We start from the raw sequence: 18,078 nt of genomic DNA, 5'->3' as shown, positions 1-18,078 counted from the left end.
CCCCATGGACGTGTGCACGTCCAGGTTTTCTAAATGGTCCCTAACCACCTCTTTCTCCACAGAGGGCTGGCCATCTATTCCCCATGTTGTGATGCCCAGCGCAGCAGTCTGGGAGCTGACCTTGTTCTTGAAGACGGAGGCAAAAAAAGCATCGAGTACATTAGCTTTTTCCACATCCTCTGTCACTAGGTTGCCTCCCTCATTCAGTAAGGGGCCCACACTTTCCTTGGCTTTCTTCTTGTTGCCAACATACCTGAAGAAACCCTTCTTGTTACTCTTGACATCTCTTGCTAGCTGCAGCTCCAGGTGCGATTTGGCCCTCCTGATTTCATTCCTACATGCCCGAGCAATATTTTTATACTCTTCCCTGGTCATATGTCCAACCTTCTACTTCTTGTAAGCTTCTTTTTTATGCTTAAGATCTGCTAGGATTTCACCGTTAAGCCAGCTGGTCGCCTGCCATATTTACTATTCTTTCGACACATCGGGATGGCTTGTCCCTGTAACCTCAACAGGGATTCCTTGAAATACAGCCAGCTCTCCTGGACTCCTTTCCCCTTCATGTTAGTCCCCAAGGGGATCCTACCCATCTGTTCCCTGAAGGAGTCTGCTTTCCTGAAGTCCAGGGTCCGTATCCTGCTGCTTACTTTTCTTCCCTGTGGCAGGATCCTGAACTCAACCAACTCATGGTCACTGCCTCCCAGATTCCCATCCACTTTTGCTTCCCCCAGTAATTCTTCCCGGTTTGTGAGCAGCAGGTCAAGAAAAGCTCCCCCCCAGTTGGCTCCTCTAGCACTTGCACCAGGAAATTGTCCCCTACGCTTTCCAAAAACTTCCTGGTTTGTCTATGCACCGCTGTATTGCTCTCCCAGCAGATATCAGGAAAATTAAAGTCACCCATGAGAACCAGGGCGTGCGATCTAGTAGCTTCTGCGAGCTGCCGAAAGAAAGCCTCATCCACCTCATCCCCCTGGTCCGGTGGTCTATAGCAGACTCCCACCACTACATCACTCTTGTTGCTCACACTTCTAAACTTAATCCAGAGACACTCAGGTTTTTCTGCAGTTTCGTACTGGAGCTCTGAGCAGTCATACTGCTCCCTTACATACAGTGCAACTCCCCCACCTTTTCTGCCCTGCCTGTCCTTCCTGAACAGCTTATATCCATCCACGACAGTACTCCAGTCATGTGAGTTATCCCACCAAGTCTCTGTTATTCCAATCACATCATAATTCCTTGACTGTGCCAGGACTTCCAGTTCTTCCTGCTTGTTTCCAAGGCTTTGTGCATTCATATATAAGCACTTGAGATAACCTGCTGATCGCCCCTCATTCTCAGTATGAGGCAGGAGCCCTCCCCTCACAGACATTCCTGCCTGTGCTTCCTCCCGGTATCCCGCTTTCCCACTTACCTCAGGGCTTTGGTCTCCTTCCCCCGTTGAACCTAGTTTAAAGCCCTCCTCACTAGGTTAGCCAGCCTGCTTGCAAAGATGCACTTCCCTCTCTTCGTAAGGTGGAGCCCGTCTCTGCCCAGCACTCCTCCTTCATGGAACACCATCCCATGGTCAAAGAATCCAAAGCCTTCTCTCCGACACCACCTGCGTAGCCATTCGTTGACTTCCACGATTCGACGGTCCCTACCCAGGCCTTTTCCTTCCACGGGGAGGATGGACGAGAATACCACTTGCGCCTCATACTCCTTTATCCTTCTTCCCAGAGCCACGTAGTCCGCAGTGATCCGCTCAAGGTCATTCTTGGCAGTATCATTGGTGCCCACGTGGAGAAGCAGGAAGGGGTAGCAATCCGAGGGCTTGATGAGTCTCGGCAGTCTCTCCGTCACATTGCGAATCTTAGCCCCCGGCAAGCAGCAGACTTCTCAGTTTTCCCGGTCAGGGTGGCAGATAGATGACTCAGTCCCCCAGAGGAGAGAGTCCCTGACCACCACAACCCGCCTCCTTCTCTTGGGAGTGGTGGTCGTGGAACCCCCCATCTCAGGACAGTGCATCTCATGCCTTCCAACCAGCGGAGTCTCCTTCTGCTTTCTCCCCCCAGACATATCATCTGGTCCACTCTCCGCAATGGTACCTGTGGAGAGAACATGAAAGCGGTTAGTTACCTGTGTCCGCGTTGCTGGAACCCGGACATTCCCCCTTCTTCTTCGGGAGGTCACATGTTGCCAGGCTTCTTCACTGGCCTCTTAGCTCCGCTGTGCAACCTGCTCTAAATCTTTAGAGCTTTGTGCCCGTGGAAGCATATCCTGACTTTTGTCCAGAAAATCCTTTGTTTCTCGTATGCAACGCAGGGTCGTTATCTGTTGCTCCAGACCGTCAATCTTCTCTTCCAATATGGAGACCAGCTTGCACTTTGTACAGACAAAGTCGCTTCTGTCCTGTGGAAAAAAGACAAACATGGCACATCCAGTGCAGGTCACAACAGCTGAACCCCCCCCCTTCCATATCACCTTCCTACTATGAGTTTCCTCAGAGAAGTTGGCAAGATGTAAGCCTCACTGGGCTCACTCCAGGTGAACACCAGTGCGAGAACCAGTTCCTTTCTGGCCTTAGCGGCTTCGCCTCATCTGGCACCTCCGTTCAACCCTTGGGCATCCTTGTCTTTCTTTTTTGTGTCAAAAAGCAATCACGGTGGCAGTCATGTCTGCAAGGTGTGCGAATTGCAGGCTCTGATGGCAGATCCTTCTTAAGCGCAGTTCTCCAAATCCAGTGACTGCGGCTGCATGCAAAGCTTTTATCGAAGCGGTCTTTCCATTTCACTTGAGCCAGGCGATGTACATCCCTGTGTTCTTTCTTTAAGCCACATTCAGCCCTGAGGCAATAATATCTTCACACGGGAGGCGATGTCTGCCCTTTAACCTGGACAGAACTCGATCGTTTTGTGCTTCGCCTCATCTGTGCCTTACACAGCCCAATGAAGGGACAAGCAATCTCTTCACAGACTCTCCCTGGGGGGATAGCTTCCTGTATCAAGACAGCTTACGAAATAGTTCTGTCCCCACAAAGGGTTTGAGCTCATTCTGCAAGAGCCGCAGGCTACGTCAAAGGTGTTTAAGTGACGTTTCAATGTTGGATGTTTGCAGGGCTGCCCCTTGGTTGTCTGTACATACTTTTCTGAACCATTATGGCATTACCATAGCATCCAGAGCAGAGGCAGACTTTGGGAAGGTGGGCCTGCCATCCTGGTTTGAATAGACTCTGAGCCCCACCTCCTGCGAGTGCTGCTTGAAAGTCACCTACGTGAATACATGGCTGCATCCACTCGAAGAAGAAAAATGGGTTACCTGCCTGTCTTGTCACTGTTGTTCTTCAAGATGTGATACAGACATGTTTCCACAATCACTTTCCATCCCCTCTGCCCTGGAGTTGGGGCAGTGCTGCCGCGTATAGCCAGGGAGGGGGCTATGGCCATGAGGCGCGAACACCGCCCCTCTGCGGGTACGGCAAAGCAAAATTCTCCGGCTCCGGTGCACTGGGTGCGTGCACACGTATGTGGAATCCACGACTGCATTGCATCTCGAAGAACAACCGTTACAATTCCGGTAAGTAACTGGTTTTTTCAGATGGGGAAACTGAGGCTTGAGTCAGGGCAATCAGCAGCGCCTCACTTACCTGTAGATTAGATAGTTTGCTTGGTAGTAGACTTAGTTTTATCATTATTACCAAGTCATATCGCCAAGTCCGTCTCGGTACCGATGGCACCAAGCTCGTCAGGGAAGCTCCAGTACAGTGAGTTCCCAGAGAGCAGAAGACCCGAAGCAGGCAGGCTCGAAGAGAGCCCCACAGGGCAAAGTGAAACCTGTTACTTCGGTACCCACGGAGCTGAAGCACCTGTGCAGCACAGCACAAGACCCTCGGCACCGGCTGCTGTTACTCACTCTCCTGCGCCACCAGGGACACCGACATTGGTATCGATGCTCCCGGTACCGCACCAGTTCCTGAGACCTCCTAATCTCATCAACACCGAACTCTCCGCTCCTTGGTACGGGTGGCACTCCGTCCTGATCGATACCGAGCTGACTGACTCCACCCAGGCCGGCTCCCCTCCTCTCTGGTGAGGATGACAACAAGGATGAAGGGGTGATATATACAACCCATCACTCCTCACCCAAACCGGGACTATCCCATCAGAATACCACTCATCCATGGAGGCAGGTACCAGATATGGGCACCGCCCCCTATGTCATTCCCACCAAATTGGCCCTACTGGGATTCATGGGCACTATACAGGACGCAACATCGAAGGCTCCCTAGCCCACAAGATCAAGAGCACCACGGTCTTTATCATCATCTATCCCAGCAACCTCAGAAACATAAGAAGAGGTGACTGAGGAAACAGAAAATCTCCGATCAGGAAGTCTTATCACCAGTGAGCCTGTCATCTTCGTCTTCAGACAAAACTATAATGCCCCCACCCCCACCACAGGGGATGATTTCAAGCAATTCTAGGACCTTCAAAAGGGTGGTAGAGTCCTTGGACATATCACTAGAAGAGGTACCTGTATCACAACAAACTACTTGACATACTGCAGACATCTACATCGATGAAGATAGCATTCCCAAACTATGATGCTATTATGGAGCCTGCCAAAACCATCTAGCAGACACCAGCTAGTGCACCCCCATCTTGCAAAAGATCCGACAAATGTTCCATCAAAAGGAGTTGAGCTTTTATTTACACCCCCCCCCCACACACACACCAAACTCACTTGCAGTGGAAGCTGTTAACAAGAGGAGAAAACAACAACCCCCCATGACAAAGAATGGAAGAGGCTAGACCTCTTCGGCCACAAGGTGTATTCATCCACAGCACTGCAGTTTCGTAGAGCCAATTATGAGGCCCTATTGTCCAAATACACACACATCATTCTCTCAAAAATGTCAGAATTTCTTGACAGTTTACCCAAAAAGAAAAAAAAAGAGCAGTTCAATGCTAATATCGCTGAAGGCCATCTCATCATCATGACAGCGCTACAGGCCTCATTGACTCTGCAGAGACAGCTTCACAATCTATCACAACGTCTGGGGTCATGCGCTATGCATCTTGGCTACTTCTCTCGGGGTTCCCCTGGGAGGTCTTGTCAACTGGTGAGGATCTGTCCTTCGAAGGCCCAAAGTTATTCGCTGCCAAAATGGATGAGTCTCTCCATACTCTTAGGGACTCAAGGGCAACCTTAAAATCCCTGGGCATCTGTAAGCTCTGCAAATAAAAAGAAACAGGGCAGGTATTATACCCAGAGATTCCGATCACCACCGTACTCACAATCGCACAGGCAATATGACCAACATCGCAAACAAAGACAAATCAGATATTGGCAAAACCAAAATCAATCATCAACGTCATAGAATCATAGAATATCAGGGTTGGAAGGGACCCCTGAAGGTCATCTAGTCCAACCCCCTGCTCGAAGCAGGACCAATTCCCAGTTAAATCATCCCAGCCAGGGCTTTGTCAAGCCTGACCTTAAAAACCTCTAAGGAAGGAGATTCTACCACCTCCCTAAGTAACGCATTCCAGTGTTTCACCACCCTCTTAGTGAAAAAGTTTTTCCTAATATCCAATCTAAACCTCCCCCACTGCAACTTGAGACCATTACTCCTCGTTCTGTCATCTGCTACCATTGAGAACAGTCTAGAGCCATCCTCTTTGGAACCCCCTTTCAGGTAGTTGAAAGCAGCTATCAAATCCCCCCTCATTCTTCTCTTCTGCAGGCTAAACAATCCCAGCTCCCTCAGCCTCTCCTCATAAGTCATGTGTTCTAGATCCCTAATCATTTTTGTTGCCCTTCGCTGGACTCTCTCCAATTTATCCACATCCTTCTTGTAGTGTGGGGCCCAAAACTGGACACAGTACTCCAGATGAGGCCTCACCAATGTCGAATAGAGGGGAACGATCACGTCCCTCGATCTGCTGGCAATGCCCCTACTTATAAATCCCAAAATGCCATTGGCCTTCTTGGCAACAAGGGCACACTGCTGACTCATATCCAGCTTCTCGTCCACTGTCACCCCTAGGTCCTTTTCCACAGAACTGCTGCCTAGCCATTCGGTCCCTAGTCTGAAGCGGTGCATTGGATTCTTCCATCCTAAGTGCAGGACCCTGCACTTATCCTTATTGAACCTCATCAGATTTCTTTTGGCCCAATCCTCCAATTTGTCTAGATCCTTCTGTATCCTATCCCTACCCTCCAGCGTATCTACCACTCCTTCCAGTTTAGTATCATCCGCAAATTTGCTGAGAGTGCAATCCACACCATCCTCCAGATCATTTATGAAGATATTGAACAAAACCGGCCCCAGGACCGACCCCACTTGGGGCACTCCACTTGACACCGGCTGCCAACTAGACATGGAGCCATTGATCACTACCCGTTGAGCCTGACAATCTAGCCAACTTTCTACCCACCTTATAGTGCATTCATCCAGCCCATACTTCCTTAACTTGCTGACAAGAATACTGTGGGAGACCGTATCAAAAGCTTTGCTAAAGTCAAGAAACAATACATCCACTGCTTTCCCTTCATCCACAGAACCAGTAATCTCATCATAAAAGGCGATTAGATTAGTCAGGCATGACCTTCCCTTGGTGAATCCATGCTGGCTGTTCCTGATCACCTTCCTCTCATGCAAGTGCTTCAGGATTGATTCTTTGAGGACCTGCTCCATGATTTTTCCGGGGACTGAGGTGAGGCTGACTGGCCTGTAGTTCCCAGGATCCTCCTTCTTCCCTTTTTTAAAGATTGGCACTACATTAGCCTTTTTCCAGTCATCCGGGACTTCCCCTGTTCGCCACGAGTTTTCAAAGATAATGGCCAATGGCTCTGCAATCACAGCCGCCAATTCCTTTAGCACTCTCGGATGCAACTCGTCCGGCCCCATGGACTTGTGCACGTCCAGCTTTTCTAAATAGTCCCTAACCACCTCTATCTCCACAGAGGGCTGGCCATCTCTTCCCCATTTTGTGATGCCCAGCGCAGCAGTCTGGGAGCTGACCTTCTTCGTGAAGACAGAGGCAAAAAAAGCATGGAGTACATTAGCTTTTTCCACATCCTCTGTCACTAGGTTGCCTCCCTCATTCAGTAAGGGGCCCACACTTTCCTTGGCTTTCTTCTTGTTGCCAACATACCTGAAGAAACCCTTCTTGTTACTCTTGACATCTCTTGCTAGCTGCAGCTCCAGGTGCGATTTGGCCCTCCTGATATCATTCCTACATGCCCGAGCAATATTTTTATACTCTTCCCTGGTCATATGTCCAACCTTCCACTTCTTGTAAGCTTCTTTTTTATGTTTAAGATCCGCTAGGATTTCACCATTAAGCCAAGCTGGTCGCCTGCCATATTTACTATTCTTTCGACTCATTGGGATGGTTTGTCCCTGTAACCTCAAGAGGGATTCCTTGAAATACAGCCAGCTCTCCTGGACTCCTTTCCCCTTCAAGTTAGTCCCCCAGGGGATCCTGGCCATCCGTTCCCTGAGGGAGTCGAAGTCTGCTTTCCTGAAGTCCAGGGTCCGTATCCTGCTGCTTACCTTTCTTCCCTGCGTCAGGATCCTGAACTCAACCAACTCATGGTCACTGCCTCCCAGATTCCCATCCACTTTTGCTTCCCCCACTAATTCTACCCGGTTTGTGAGCAGCAGGTCAAGAAAAGCGCCCCCCCTAGTTGGCTCCTCTAGCACTTGCGCCAGGAAATTGTCCCCTACGCTTTCCAAAAACTTCCTGGATTGTCTATGCACCGCTGTATTGCTCTCCCAGCAGATATCAGGAAAATTAAAGTCACCCATGAGAATCAGGGCGTGCGATCCAGTAGCTTCTGTGAGCTGCCGGAAGAAAGCCTCATCTACCTCATCCCCCTGGTCCTGTGGTCTATAGCAGACTCCCACCTCTACATCACACTTGTTGCACACACTTCTAAACTTAATCCAGAGACACTCAGGTTTTTCTGCAGTTTTGTACCAGAGCTCTGAGCAGTCATACTGCTCCCTTACATACAGTGCTACTCCCCCATCTTTTCTGCCCTGCCTGTCCTTCCTGAACAGTTTATAACCATCCATGACAGTTCTCCAGTCATGTGAGTTATCCCACCAAGTCTCTGTTATTCCGATCACGTCATAGTTCCTTGACATCACCAGGACCTCCAGTTCTTCCTGCTTGTTTCCAAGGCTTTGTGCATTTGTATATAAGCACTTGAGATAACCTGTTGATCGCCCCTCATTCCCAGTATGAGGCAGGAGCCCTCCCCTCACAGACATTCCTGCCTGTGCTTCCTCCCGGTATCCCGCTTTCCCACTTACCTCAGGGCTTTGGTCTCCTTCCCCCGGTGAACCTAGTTTAAAGCCCTCCTCACTAGGTTAGCCAGCCTGCTGGCAAAGATGCTCTTCCCTCTCTTCGTAAGATGGAGCCCGTCTCTGCCCAGCACTCCTCCTTCATGGAACACCATCCCATGGTCAAAGAATCCAAAGCCTTCTCTCCATATGCAGTGTGGGTCACCACGAGATCCCAAAGCTCTTTTCAGCAGGCTTATGATCCCCGTTTTAAAGATGGGGCAAGGGAGGCACCAGCTGGCAAAGTGACTTGCCCAAGGTCACAAAGTAAGTCAGTGGCAGAGCAGGGGACAGACCCCAGGAGTCCTGCTTGCCGGGCCCATTCTCAATGCACTAGGCCAAAGCCGGAGCTCTCAGAACATGGGGTCTAAGGCAGCAGCCCAGCGGGGAGGCAAAAAGGCATTAGTCTGGCCGCTAACTGCCTAAAAACAACAAGGAGTCTGGTGGCAGCTTAAAGACTAACAGATTTGTTTGGGCATAAGCTTTCATGGATAAATTACCCACTTCTTCAGATGCAACCCCCCTGAGACCTAGTTGCATACAATCTCAGGTGGGGAAAATCCACAAGCCAATCTGTACACAAAACATAACAAACTGGCACCCTGGGGCTGTCATTAGAGTAGTTATCTGTGGGAAGAAACGAAAATCTCGGCAGTTTCTGTTTGTTCAATAGCCACTAGCTTCACTGTCCCCCGCTACACACAAGAGATAGATACTCCCCCCAGGTTCCAGCCTCTTCCACGCAGAGCCTGGCCCGCTACATCACAGCAGCCGATGACATGAGAGCCTGTAATCGTAGCGTGGTGAGATCTTGCGCCTTGCAGAGCTGCGCTCTCAGGGGGAGAGGTCCCTCAGCCAGGCACATGCAGCTTTGTTCTGGGCAGGTGTCTGCGGGCAGGAAAGCAACACGGTCCCTGAGAGGTCTGTGCAAACATGCACAATCTAGTCCTCAAGCAGCCCCCCGAAGCATGGGAGACAAGCCTGGTGCAGGGGCGGGGGGCTTGCTCTGCGAGACTCCGCTGCCCCTCACACTGTCTCAGCCATAATGACTCCTCGGACGTCGAAGGTGTTACGCCGAGGTCGAACTCACAGGAGATCAGACTCAGGCCTATTCCAGCCTGGCCCTTGCAGGCTGTGTGACCTTGGGCCAGGCATTCAGGCTGATATTTCAGGGGCTTAGAGACTATGGGGAGGAGTGTGGGGTATAAAAACTGAGAGAGAGAGAAAGACAGCGAGCCTCCCTTGGCTGTGTTCCAAGACAAGGTGGGTTGAACAAAGCCCCTCTGTTGCCCGCTGTCCCCCCGTCATTTAGAGGTGCTGGTTCCCAAGTCTCCCCCCATTTTCCTGGACATGCCAGTGGCCACATCAGCGGCATCTTTCCCCGTCGCTGCTTCAGACTCCGGACGAATTCTGCCCAAGCCTGGCAATCTCTCGGAGGCTGGAAGCCTGGGTTCCCAGTGCGTGCCCGTGGGCATTAGCCCAGCATACGAGGCTGTGCCACTCTGGCATATCCATTGGCTGGGACTGGGCTGCTGTTTGTCAATGCCGCCTGTTGGACCGAGTGGCCTGGGGAGGCAGCAGCTGCAGGATGTACCCAGGAAAGGGCCCGTGCAGCTATCACACCGCTGGGATCGGCGCCGTCAGGAGCTGCGCTGAGACCTGACCTGTTGTCAGCAGGCGCTTGGCTTTCAAATATGGAAAGTGGACTCAAAACCAAACGGCGATGTTACATCTAAACCAAACCGCGGCAGGGACGTAACAACGTACCAGGGAGGGACCAGTTAAAGGGACGCTGTCAGGTGGATCGATCCACTACTAAAGCAAAAAGAACAAATAAAGGAGAGCTGATAAACTCAAACAAACAAACTCCTTGTTGTTTTTGTGGATACAGACTAACACGGCTACCCCTCTGATACCTGATAAACCCAGGGAGTCTGTGTTTCAGCCTGGCCTTAACTGGACCTCTGTTTTGCGTAGCGAATTTGTGATGTGGTATTTTGCATCGGCAGTGATGTGTGGGTGTGTTTTAGGTCATTCAGAGGTGGCTGTCCCTTGATTTGTGGGCAGAGTCTGAAATGGAGGACTTTGCCCTCAGCCACATTGGCACATGAAAGTTGTGGGTGCAAAAGCCAGGGCCAGTCTTTACAAACCTATCCCAACCGGGATCAAAATGTCACATTGTTTATTTTTATGTCAATGAAAACTTTTTTTACAAATCTAACCCGCACCCTGCAGTGTTGGAAACCCGACCATGTCCACTTCGTGCTACGTTCCTCCAGTTTCACAGGCCACTCTTTTATTAAATACATATTGTTCAAAAATCTGATTGCTTGACATTGTCCCATAATAATGCCTAGCTGTTCGGAGCAACATCCCATTGGTTCTGGCACTGTATTTCCTGGGTGTCATTTCTTGGTCAGATTAGGGACATTGATGTGTACAGAGAATGCCAGACTTCACTTGTATCCTATTCTATGCCCGCTGAGTGGGAGGTGTCAGTCATCGCCAAGTCTACTGTGCCTTTTCTCATGGATATGAAACCTGTGTTGTGCAGGTCAGACTAGACGATCAGAATGGTCCCTTCTGACCTTAAAGTCTATGAACTGGGCTTGTTTAGTCTGCGGAAGAGAAGAATGAGGGGGGATTTGATAGCTGCTTTCAACTACCTGAAGGGGGGTTCCAAAGAGGATGGAGCTTGGCTCTTCTCAGTGGTGGCAGATGACAGAACGAGGAGCAATGGTCTCAAGTTGCCATGGGGGAGGTCTAGGTTGGATATTAGGAAACACTATTTCACCAGGAGGGTGGTGAAGCACTGGAATGGGTTACCTAGGGAGGTGGTGGAATCTCCTTCCTTAGAGGTTTTTAAGGCCCTGGCTGGGATGATTTAGTTGGGGTTGGTCCTGCTTTGAGCAGGAGGTTGGACTAGATGACCTCCTGAGGTTTCTTCAAACCCTAATTTTCTGTGATTCTGTGATTCTAACGCAACCCAGAAGGGACTGGATTTCAGTGACAGGTGAAGGAGTATCTGTGCCTATCATCAGTGAAGCATTTGGGGTTGGGAATAGGGCTATAGAAATGTAACTCATCTGCTAACAAACATCTGCAGTTCCTGATATCTATACCCAGACCCAGCATTTCCTTCTCCATTCACAGCAGGTGAACATTGTGATTCCTTTTAGGCACTGCCTCATCCTGATATTTCATGAGAAGATCCTGTTCCGAGTTTGGCCCGTCCTTATCAGCAAACATCAGTGGAGGTAAAGACATTTTGCCAGGTGCCCCAGGATCTCGGCACAAAATAAACATAAACTCAGGAGTAAAGGTTCTCCTTTTTTGAAAGACATTTGGGCACATTAGCTCCTCTAAAAGGGGCGGGAACAGTCAGGGTCCTCCGGCGTGACTATAAATCCAGGCAGCAGGTTTCTGACAGACCTCATAGGGAACTGTCTCACCCCTGGAGCCATTTCTTAGCGAACTCCAGCTCCGTCTGTAGGACACTGAAAAGCCAAGATGGTGAGTTGAACTTTCTGCTTTGTGTCATGCATCTCTCTCTCTCTTCTGTCAGGGCTTTCTTTACGATGGAGAAATAATGTTCAAGCCATCATCGGGTTACAGATGATCTAGCTGAACTTGTAGGAATCTAAAGACTTCTCTCCATGAGAATAGAGCCAAGCAAAGAACTGATTTTTCAGTTCAGTGGCGGGCCCGAAAAATAAAAACAAAAAAATTGTTTTGGGTCAAAGATTTGTTTTGAAATAAAAAGTCAGAAGGTTCCTTTTTGACATTTTTGAAATGAAGTGTTTCAGCTTTAAAATTTAATTTATTTTTGGCTGAAACTCTTCCCTGAATTCAACCTGAATTTGCCAATAGCTTCAGTCAATCCAAAACAGCATTTTTGTGTGTGAATAAACTATTCCCCCCCTGCAATTTGCTCTCCCCCCCCACAATTTGCCCAGCTCTACATTAGATCATAATCTCAAATGCAAATATTACATCTGCTGATGAAAACAAAGAACTTTATGGGGGTGGGGCTGGGGGAAGGGAGAATCAGTCTTTACAAAGGGTACATATGTGTAAGCGGGGGAATGGTCCGGCTATTGGGGAGAACTTTCCTGGCTCGCGAAAGGATCTGAGTCCTCGCTCCCGCCCCCTTTACCCAGAGCCCTGCCTGACCTCGAGGGCTCCCCTCCCACTCTCCCATGGGGCAGAGTCCGCGGAACCCCAACAAGGCTGGGCCCAGGATTCCTGGGGGCTTGACCCCCAACCTGGTCGTGGTCACTTAGGGCAAGGGCGAGGGTGTCCCTACGCCGGGGTGCTCTCTCTGCATTGATCGTTACACACAGTTCAAAGCAAATACGATTTACTAAACAGCAACCAATTAAAAAATAAGGGAAAAGGGGGAAAGGCTAAAGGAAAACCCGACACCCTGCTCTGTGGCCCGGGGATGTCACCACCAGCCTCTCTGGGATGTCAGGGCAGTTCAGTCTGTTCCTCACACGTCCCAGCCCCTGCCCAGGCCCTGGCTGAGCGGCAGGGAGGCTGTGGGTCAGACACTCGCTCTGGCGGTGGCCACACGCCCTCAGCTCTCGGTGGCAGGACCCTTCCTCCCAGCATCGCTCCCGCCCTGGCAGGGTTACGACCCCCTTCCAAGTCCGGCTGCAGGGCCTCTGGGCTGGAGGCATCTCCCCGCGCTGGGCCGGCTGCCCAGGGTCCCCCCCTCGCTCTGTCCAGCTGCTCACCGCACCCGGCTCCGGATGGCTCCAGCCCCAGCCCCCGGGGCTGCCTTTTCTGGCCCCTCTGGGCGCTGCAGCTCTGCTCCCAGCACAGGTCTGCTCCCTGGGCTGCTTCTCTGGCTGGCCCAGCCCTGCTCCCCAGCTCAGCTTGGCCCCTGCTCTCTCCTTAGCTCGGCTCCCACTCTGTTCCAGGCCATTCCCGCTCACCCCCTGGCCTCCAGACTCCCACATCATTAGCCTCCCTGCCCTGTCAATCCGGCTGACCTGGAGCATTGGCCTCTCCCCATTGCCCCTGAGGACTGTCAGTCTCAGGGTCCTGATTTCCCATCCACCCTTCCCCTTTCTTTTGGTACTGGGAGCTAACCCCTCCATAAAGCATCCTTTGTCCTGAGTCACAGTCATGGATTGCAAGGTCAGGTTGCGATCATCTAGTATCAGTACCCTTGTCCTTAGTTTTGTCCAGAGCTGTAAGTGTTTAGACAGGTTTCTTGGGTTGTTTCTCATCTCATCCACCCTGTCCTGCACGAGGAGAAGAGCTCACACTCTGCTGTGGGGATGGAAATAGGAAGCGTTCGCCAGAGCCAGCACAGATCTCCCGGTCAATAGGTAGCTCGAGAGAGGGTGTGTGGAAAGGCAGACAGGTAGCAGCTCCACACTGAGAGGTTGCCCAGCGCTGTGAGTAGCGTGGCCCGTGGAATGCCCTCCCGGTAGCCCCCGTAGGGTTGCCTATGACATATTGGGCCTGGGTTTAAAGCCCCGATTCTAAGGTCCCTTCAAGTGGAAGTGTCGTAACCAAGCCCAAGCTGTAGCTGTTCAAACATCAGTCTGTCAGGGAAACCTCCAAAGGAGGGAGCGTCCAGGGCCCAAGAACTGAAGTCCAAGAGGGTATGTTTACACTGCAAAAAACGACCCGTGGCGGTGAGTGTCAGACCATGCTGGGATCCGGTGTCCAGTTCCAGTGCCCACAATTCAAGCAGGATGGTGACAAATTGGAGAGAGGTCAGAGAAGAGCCACGAGAATGATCAAAGGATTAGAAAACAAGGAGAAGGTCAAGGGGTGACTTGATCCCAGCCTATCAGTATCTACACGGGAAACAAAGATTTGATACTGGGCTCTTCAGTCAAGCTGAGGAAGGTCTCACACGATCCAATGGCTAGGAGTTGAAACTAGACAAATTCAGACTGGAAACAAGATGTAAATTTTTAGCAGTGAGAGTCATTAACAACTGGAACAACTCACCCAGGGTCCTGGTGGATTCTCCATCCCTGACATTGTTTAAATCAAGACTGGCGGGGGTTTTTAACAGATCTGCACCAGGAATTATTGTGGGGAAAGTTTCATGGCCTGTGTTGTTCAGCGGGTCAGACGAGATGAGCGCAATGGTCCCTTCTGGCCTTGGAAGCCATGAAAGTCAGAGTTAGTGCACACTGGCAGGGAGCGGGGCTGGAACCCTTTGTAGAGTGGGGGTGCTGAGAGCCACTGACCCAAACGGTAAACCCTGTGTATGATGGAACCCACTTCAAGCCCGGGAGTGGGGCAGCCCCCCTAGTTCCTGCACCTATGTTGGCAGGGCAGTGTGGGGAAACTCACATGGTCACTGTTTGTGCTGGACCTGCTCTGTGGTTTGCAGTCTGCCAGGGTTTGCTGGAGGGACACACCGAGAGGATAGCTCCTTGCTTTCTTTCGTGAGAACGATGCCCGTTCTTGTATGGCTGCTGGTTAAGGCTGCGTGTTCTGAATGCAGCCGGGTGTTGGAGGGCGGGAACTCCAGGGTGGTTCTGTAGGGAGCCTGTGAAGCTGCTTCCATGAATTCTGTTGCATCTTTTGCAGAAGACCCTGCTCTGTCTGACCATGGTCTGTGCCAGCCTGGCTGTCTGCCGTAGAGTCGGCTTTCTGATGAACAACGAGCAGATAAAAGAGGGTAAAGTTATAATTATTACTTCAGGCAAATGTTTATTTGGCACAAGTGGCAGACTCTGAGCTAGTCGCAGACTAGCTGTGGGCCTTGCAGGGCTGGAGAGACGTGCCTTGCTGGAGCTGGGGGTGAGGTGCTCAGTGAGACGGCAGGTCAGGACTCAGATGCAGCATTTGTTTGTGCCAAATGTCTGGCTCTAGCCAGTGTTATCAGTCCTTCACTGTCCTGTGTCTTTGTCTTTCCATGCTCTTCCACGGACGCATGCCCACCTGTACACACTCACAGCCACTCTGCAGAGCAGGTCTCTGTTCTGAGCCACCCCTACGAGAAAGAGCCCAGGAACCAAGGAATTTCTTCTTTCACAAGTCCATTTACTATATAGTCCTCAGGTAGAGGATGTATCAGACATTAAACGGATAAGAACAGATTTAAAAATTTTATTCAGATGATGCTAAAATAAAAAAAAACGGTACAGAGTTTAAGCATAGAAGTTTCTGGTTATCAAGGAATAAGGTACAGATTATCAAGGGGTGCGAAGTTCGATTTAGGATCGGGTGGCGTAAGGAATACATAATCTCCAATCTCCCTGATTTGGGGTAAAAGTTTAACCGGTCAAAGTACAGACATTGAGATATGGGGGTATGTTGTTCCTATAATGGCTATGTTCAGGTGTGGAGTATAATTACACTTGATCTTAGCCAAAAGGCCGAGGTGAACTTCGTTCTCCTCACAGCTGAGATCCGGCCATTACAGACTACAGGTGGCTCTCCATTACAAAGTAACCTTCAGAAATAAACCAAATCCAAATTATGAAACTCATTATCCTTCTCTTGAGGCCGCTCCTCCCAGCAAGTCCCTGGCAGCGTGTGCAGGGTGAGAACACGGCACTTTGACAGCGCTGCTGCCAGGCTCATACAAAGGCATTTGATCAGCAATCTGCTGGGGCTTATTAAAGAGACTGTCAAAAGGCAGAAATGGATCATGGGCATGCGGCTTAAGAGCTGCTGCAGTTCTGGAAAGCCTTTGCAGGAAGGTGAAGCCACACTCCTGAGCATTTCACTGAGCAAAGCATGTTAATTAGCGAAGTAATTATGTTACAGGACCCTGTACCAAATAGGCTTGGCATTTACCCCCCTGCCAAATGTACAGCATAGACCTTAAGCAGACCTGCGCAAATAATGGATTTCTCAGTTTCTGGCAGTGCAGAAAATTTTTTTAAAACATCGTTTCAGGTCAAATAAAAAATGAAATGTTTGATTAATTGAAAAGTTAAAGAATACAAAAACAAAAACCCAACTCAGTTTTGGGTTGAACAAAATGTTTCGTTTCTGTTTTGAATGTTTTTTAAAGTTTGACTTTTTTAGAATTATTTTTCTTTGTTTTATTCATCATGATACAATTCGGTGAAACCGACATGAACACATGACATGTTTTGGTGCCACCTCGTCCGCCTTTTTCACCTGGTGCTCATCCTAATGCACCAAGGGTGGGTAATTACGATGGGTGGGTGAAATGGGTTAGTTAAAAACGCAAGACACTTGAGTAGTAAGTAGTACTTGGCTCATTCCCAGCACCTTCCATATGAGGCTCTAACTCACCCTGCAAAGAAGGCCAGCACGAGACCTGTGAGCCATCTAAGGGTCAGACTGAATTTCAAAGGAGCCTGCAGGAGGTAGCCACTCAAGTCTCATTGAATTTCAGTCCAGCCTAGGTCTTTCAGGACTTACTTGGGGTCGGTGGTGCACAGACCTGGTGCTAGCTCTCCACGTAGGAGTGAGTTTCACTCCTTAATGAGTTAAGACTCAACAGCATCCCAGTGAGGGAGGAACCTTTCCCGAAAACTGAATCGAAACTTTAGGTTGGGGGTGAAAATACCTGGTGAACTTTGAGTTTGTTCACTCGTTTTCCGGCCTCATCCCACCTGCCCAAACTGCTGAAACACTGCCCGAAGCGCCAGAGCAGGGAGCTCTGAAATTCCCCAGAGCTTGGTCTGGAGATCCTGCCTGATCTCCAACCAAATAGGGCTTCATGGCGTGCAGGTCCCCATCAGCACGTCTGGATCCTGTTCCAACCTGAGTGGAGCTAGTTCACCTCAGTCTGGGACAGTTCCTCAGATTTGTCACCCCAAAAGAATGGCTCAGCTTTGGGAATCTCCCCCACATCCTCTGCAGTGAAGACCGATGCAAAGAATTTACGCTTCTCTGCAATGGCCGTATCTTTCTTGAGTGTGCCTTTAGGACCTCAATCAACCATGGCCCCACGGATTGTTTGTCAGGCTTCCTACTTCTAATGTTCTTACATTGTTTTGAGATTCTTTTTTGCGTGCTTCGTTTAGTGGGGCTGATGTAATTGCTCAAACGCCTTGCTTGGGATGATTTTCAATCTTCTTACCCCACTGGCTACAATTAGAGGTGTCAACGTGCTGGTTAAAGGCTTCTGCTGATTGTCCTCAGTTTCAGAGACTTGTATTTATAACCTTAATTGATGCTTAAATAAATGGATGCTTTTAAATGGAACAGCCACTTAATCAAGCCAAATATGAATCCATTGCAGAATCCTGACTAAGAAGTTTCTACTCTGGACACAAAGCCTCTGACTGTACAAAGACTTGGTTTGAGATCTATCTCTGTGCTGCCCTTTTCATCCCAGCCATACCCTTGGGTTGGGAAGTGTGGACGCACAGGGGATTCTTGGGGTCTCAAGAGCTCCTGAGCTGTATCCAGGCAGTTGAATATTTCAAGTGGATTTGCAATGTTAATAATTGCTTTGTTCAATGACTGTTCTTTGGCTAAAGCATTTCTTCCAGCAAGGTAACTAGGTCCAAGTTGAAGACATCAAGATATAGCTTTGCATTTGGCTGCATTAAAACGTATTTTGGTTACCAAGCAAGTGACCTGTTCTCATCGTTTACCACTCTGCCAATTTTTGTGCCACTCACACATTTATCAGCTGTGATTTACATTCACTTCCAGATCTTTGATGAAAATGGTGAATAGCATCAGGCCTAGAACCAATCACTGTGGATCCCACTAGAAACACCCCCAGTCAATGATGAGTCCCAGCTGACAGTAACTTCTTGAGATCTTAAAGAAACAAG

The 18,078-nt window shown here is 49.7% G+C and overlaps 1 protein-coding gene across 8 annotated transcripts in view; it reads left to right on the top strand.

The window, feature by feature from the left end:
- Positions 1-17,840, top strand: part of KANSL3 (KAT8 regulatory NSL complex subunit 3) — a 78,269-nt gene extending 60,429 nt beyond the window's left edge. For 2 of the 8 annotated variants that reach the window (XR_014709712.1, XR_014709713.1), the window contains 2 exons: positions 11,512-11,589; positions 14,897-14,987. Coding sequence is in view for 6 of the 8 variants with exons in the window: in XM_084615155.1 (XP_084471281.1) it covers positions 14,897-15,046 (150 nt within the window). In the remaining 2 variants the exon portion in view is untranslated. Of the gene's footprint in view, positions 1-11,511; positions 11,610-14,896; positions 15,340-17,534 lie in introns of those variants that run through there. The other 6 variants (XM_084615152.1, XM_084615145.1, XM_084615156.1 and 3 more) reach the window with 6 other exon arrangements.
- The last annotated feature ends 238 nt before the right edge of the window (positions 17,841-18,078 follow it).

This window comes from Lepidochelys olivacea (genome assembly GCF_965140295.1).
Source record: "Lepidochelys olivacea isolate rLepOli2 genome assembly, chromosome: 26".
NCBI classification, from domain to species: domain Eukaryota; kingdom Metazoa; phylum Chordata; order Testudines; family Cheloniidae; genus Lepidochelys; species Lepidochelys olivacea.
The sequence above is the reverse complement of the archived record's forward strand: the minus strand, read 5'-3'. Positions and strand labels throughout refer to the sequence as shown.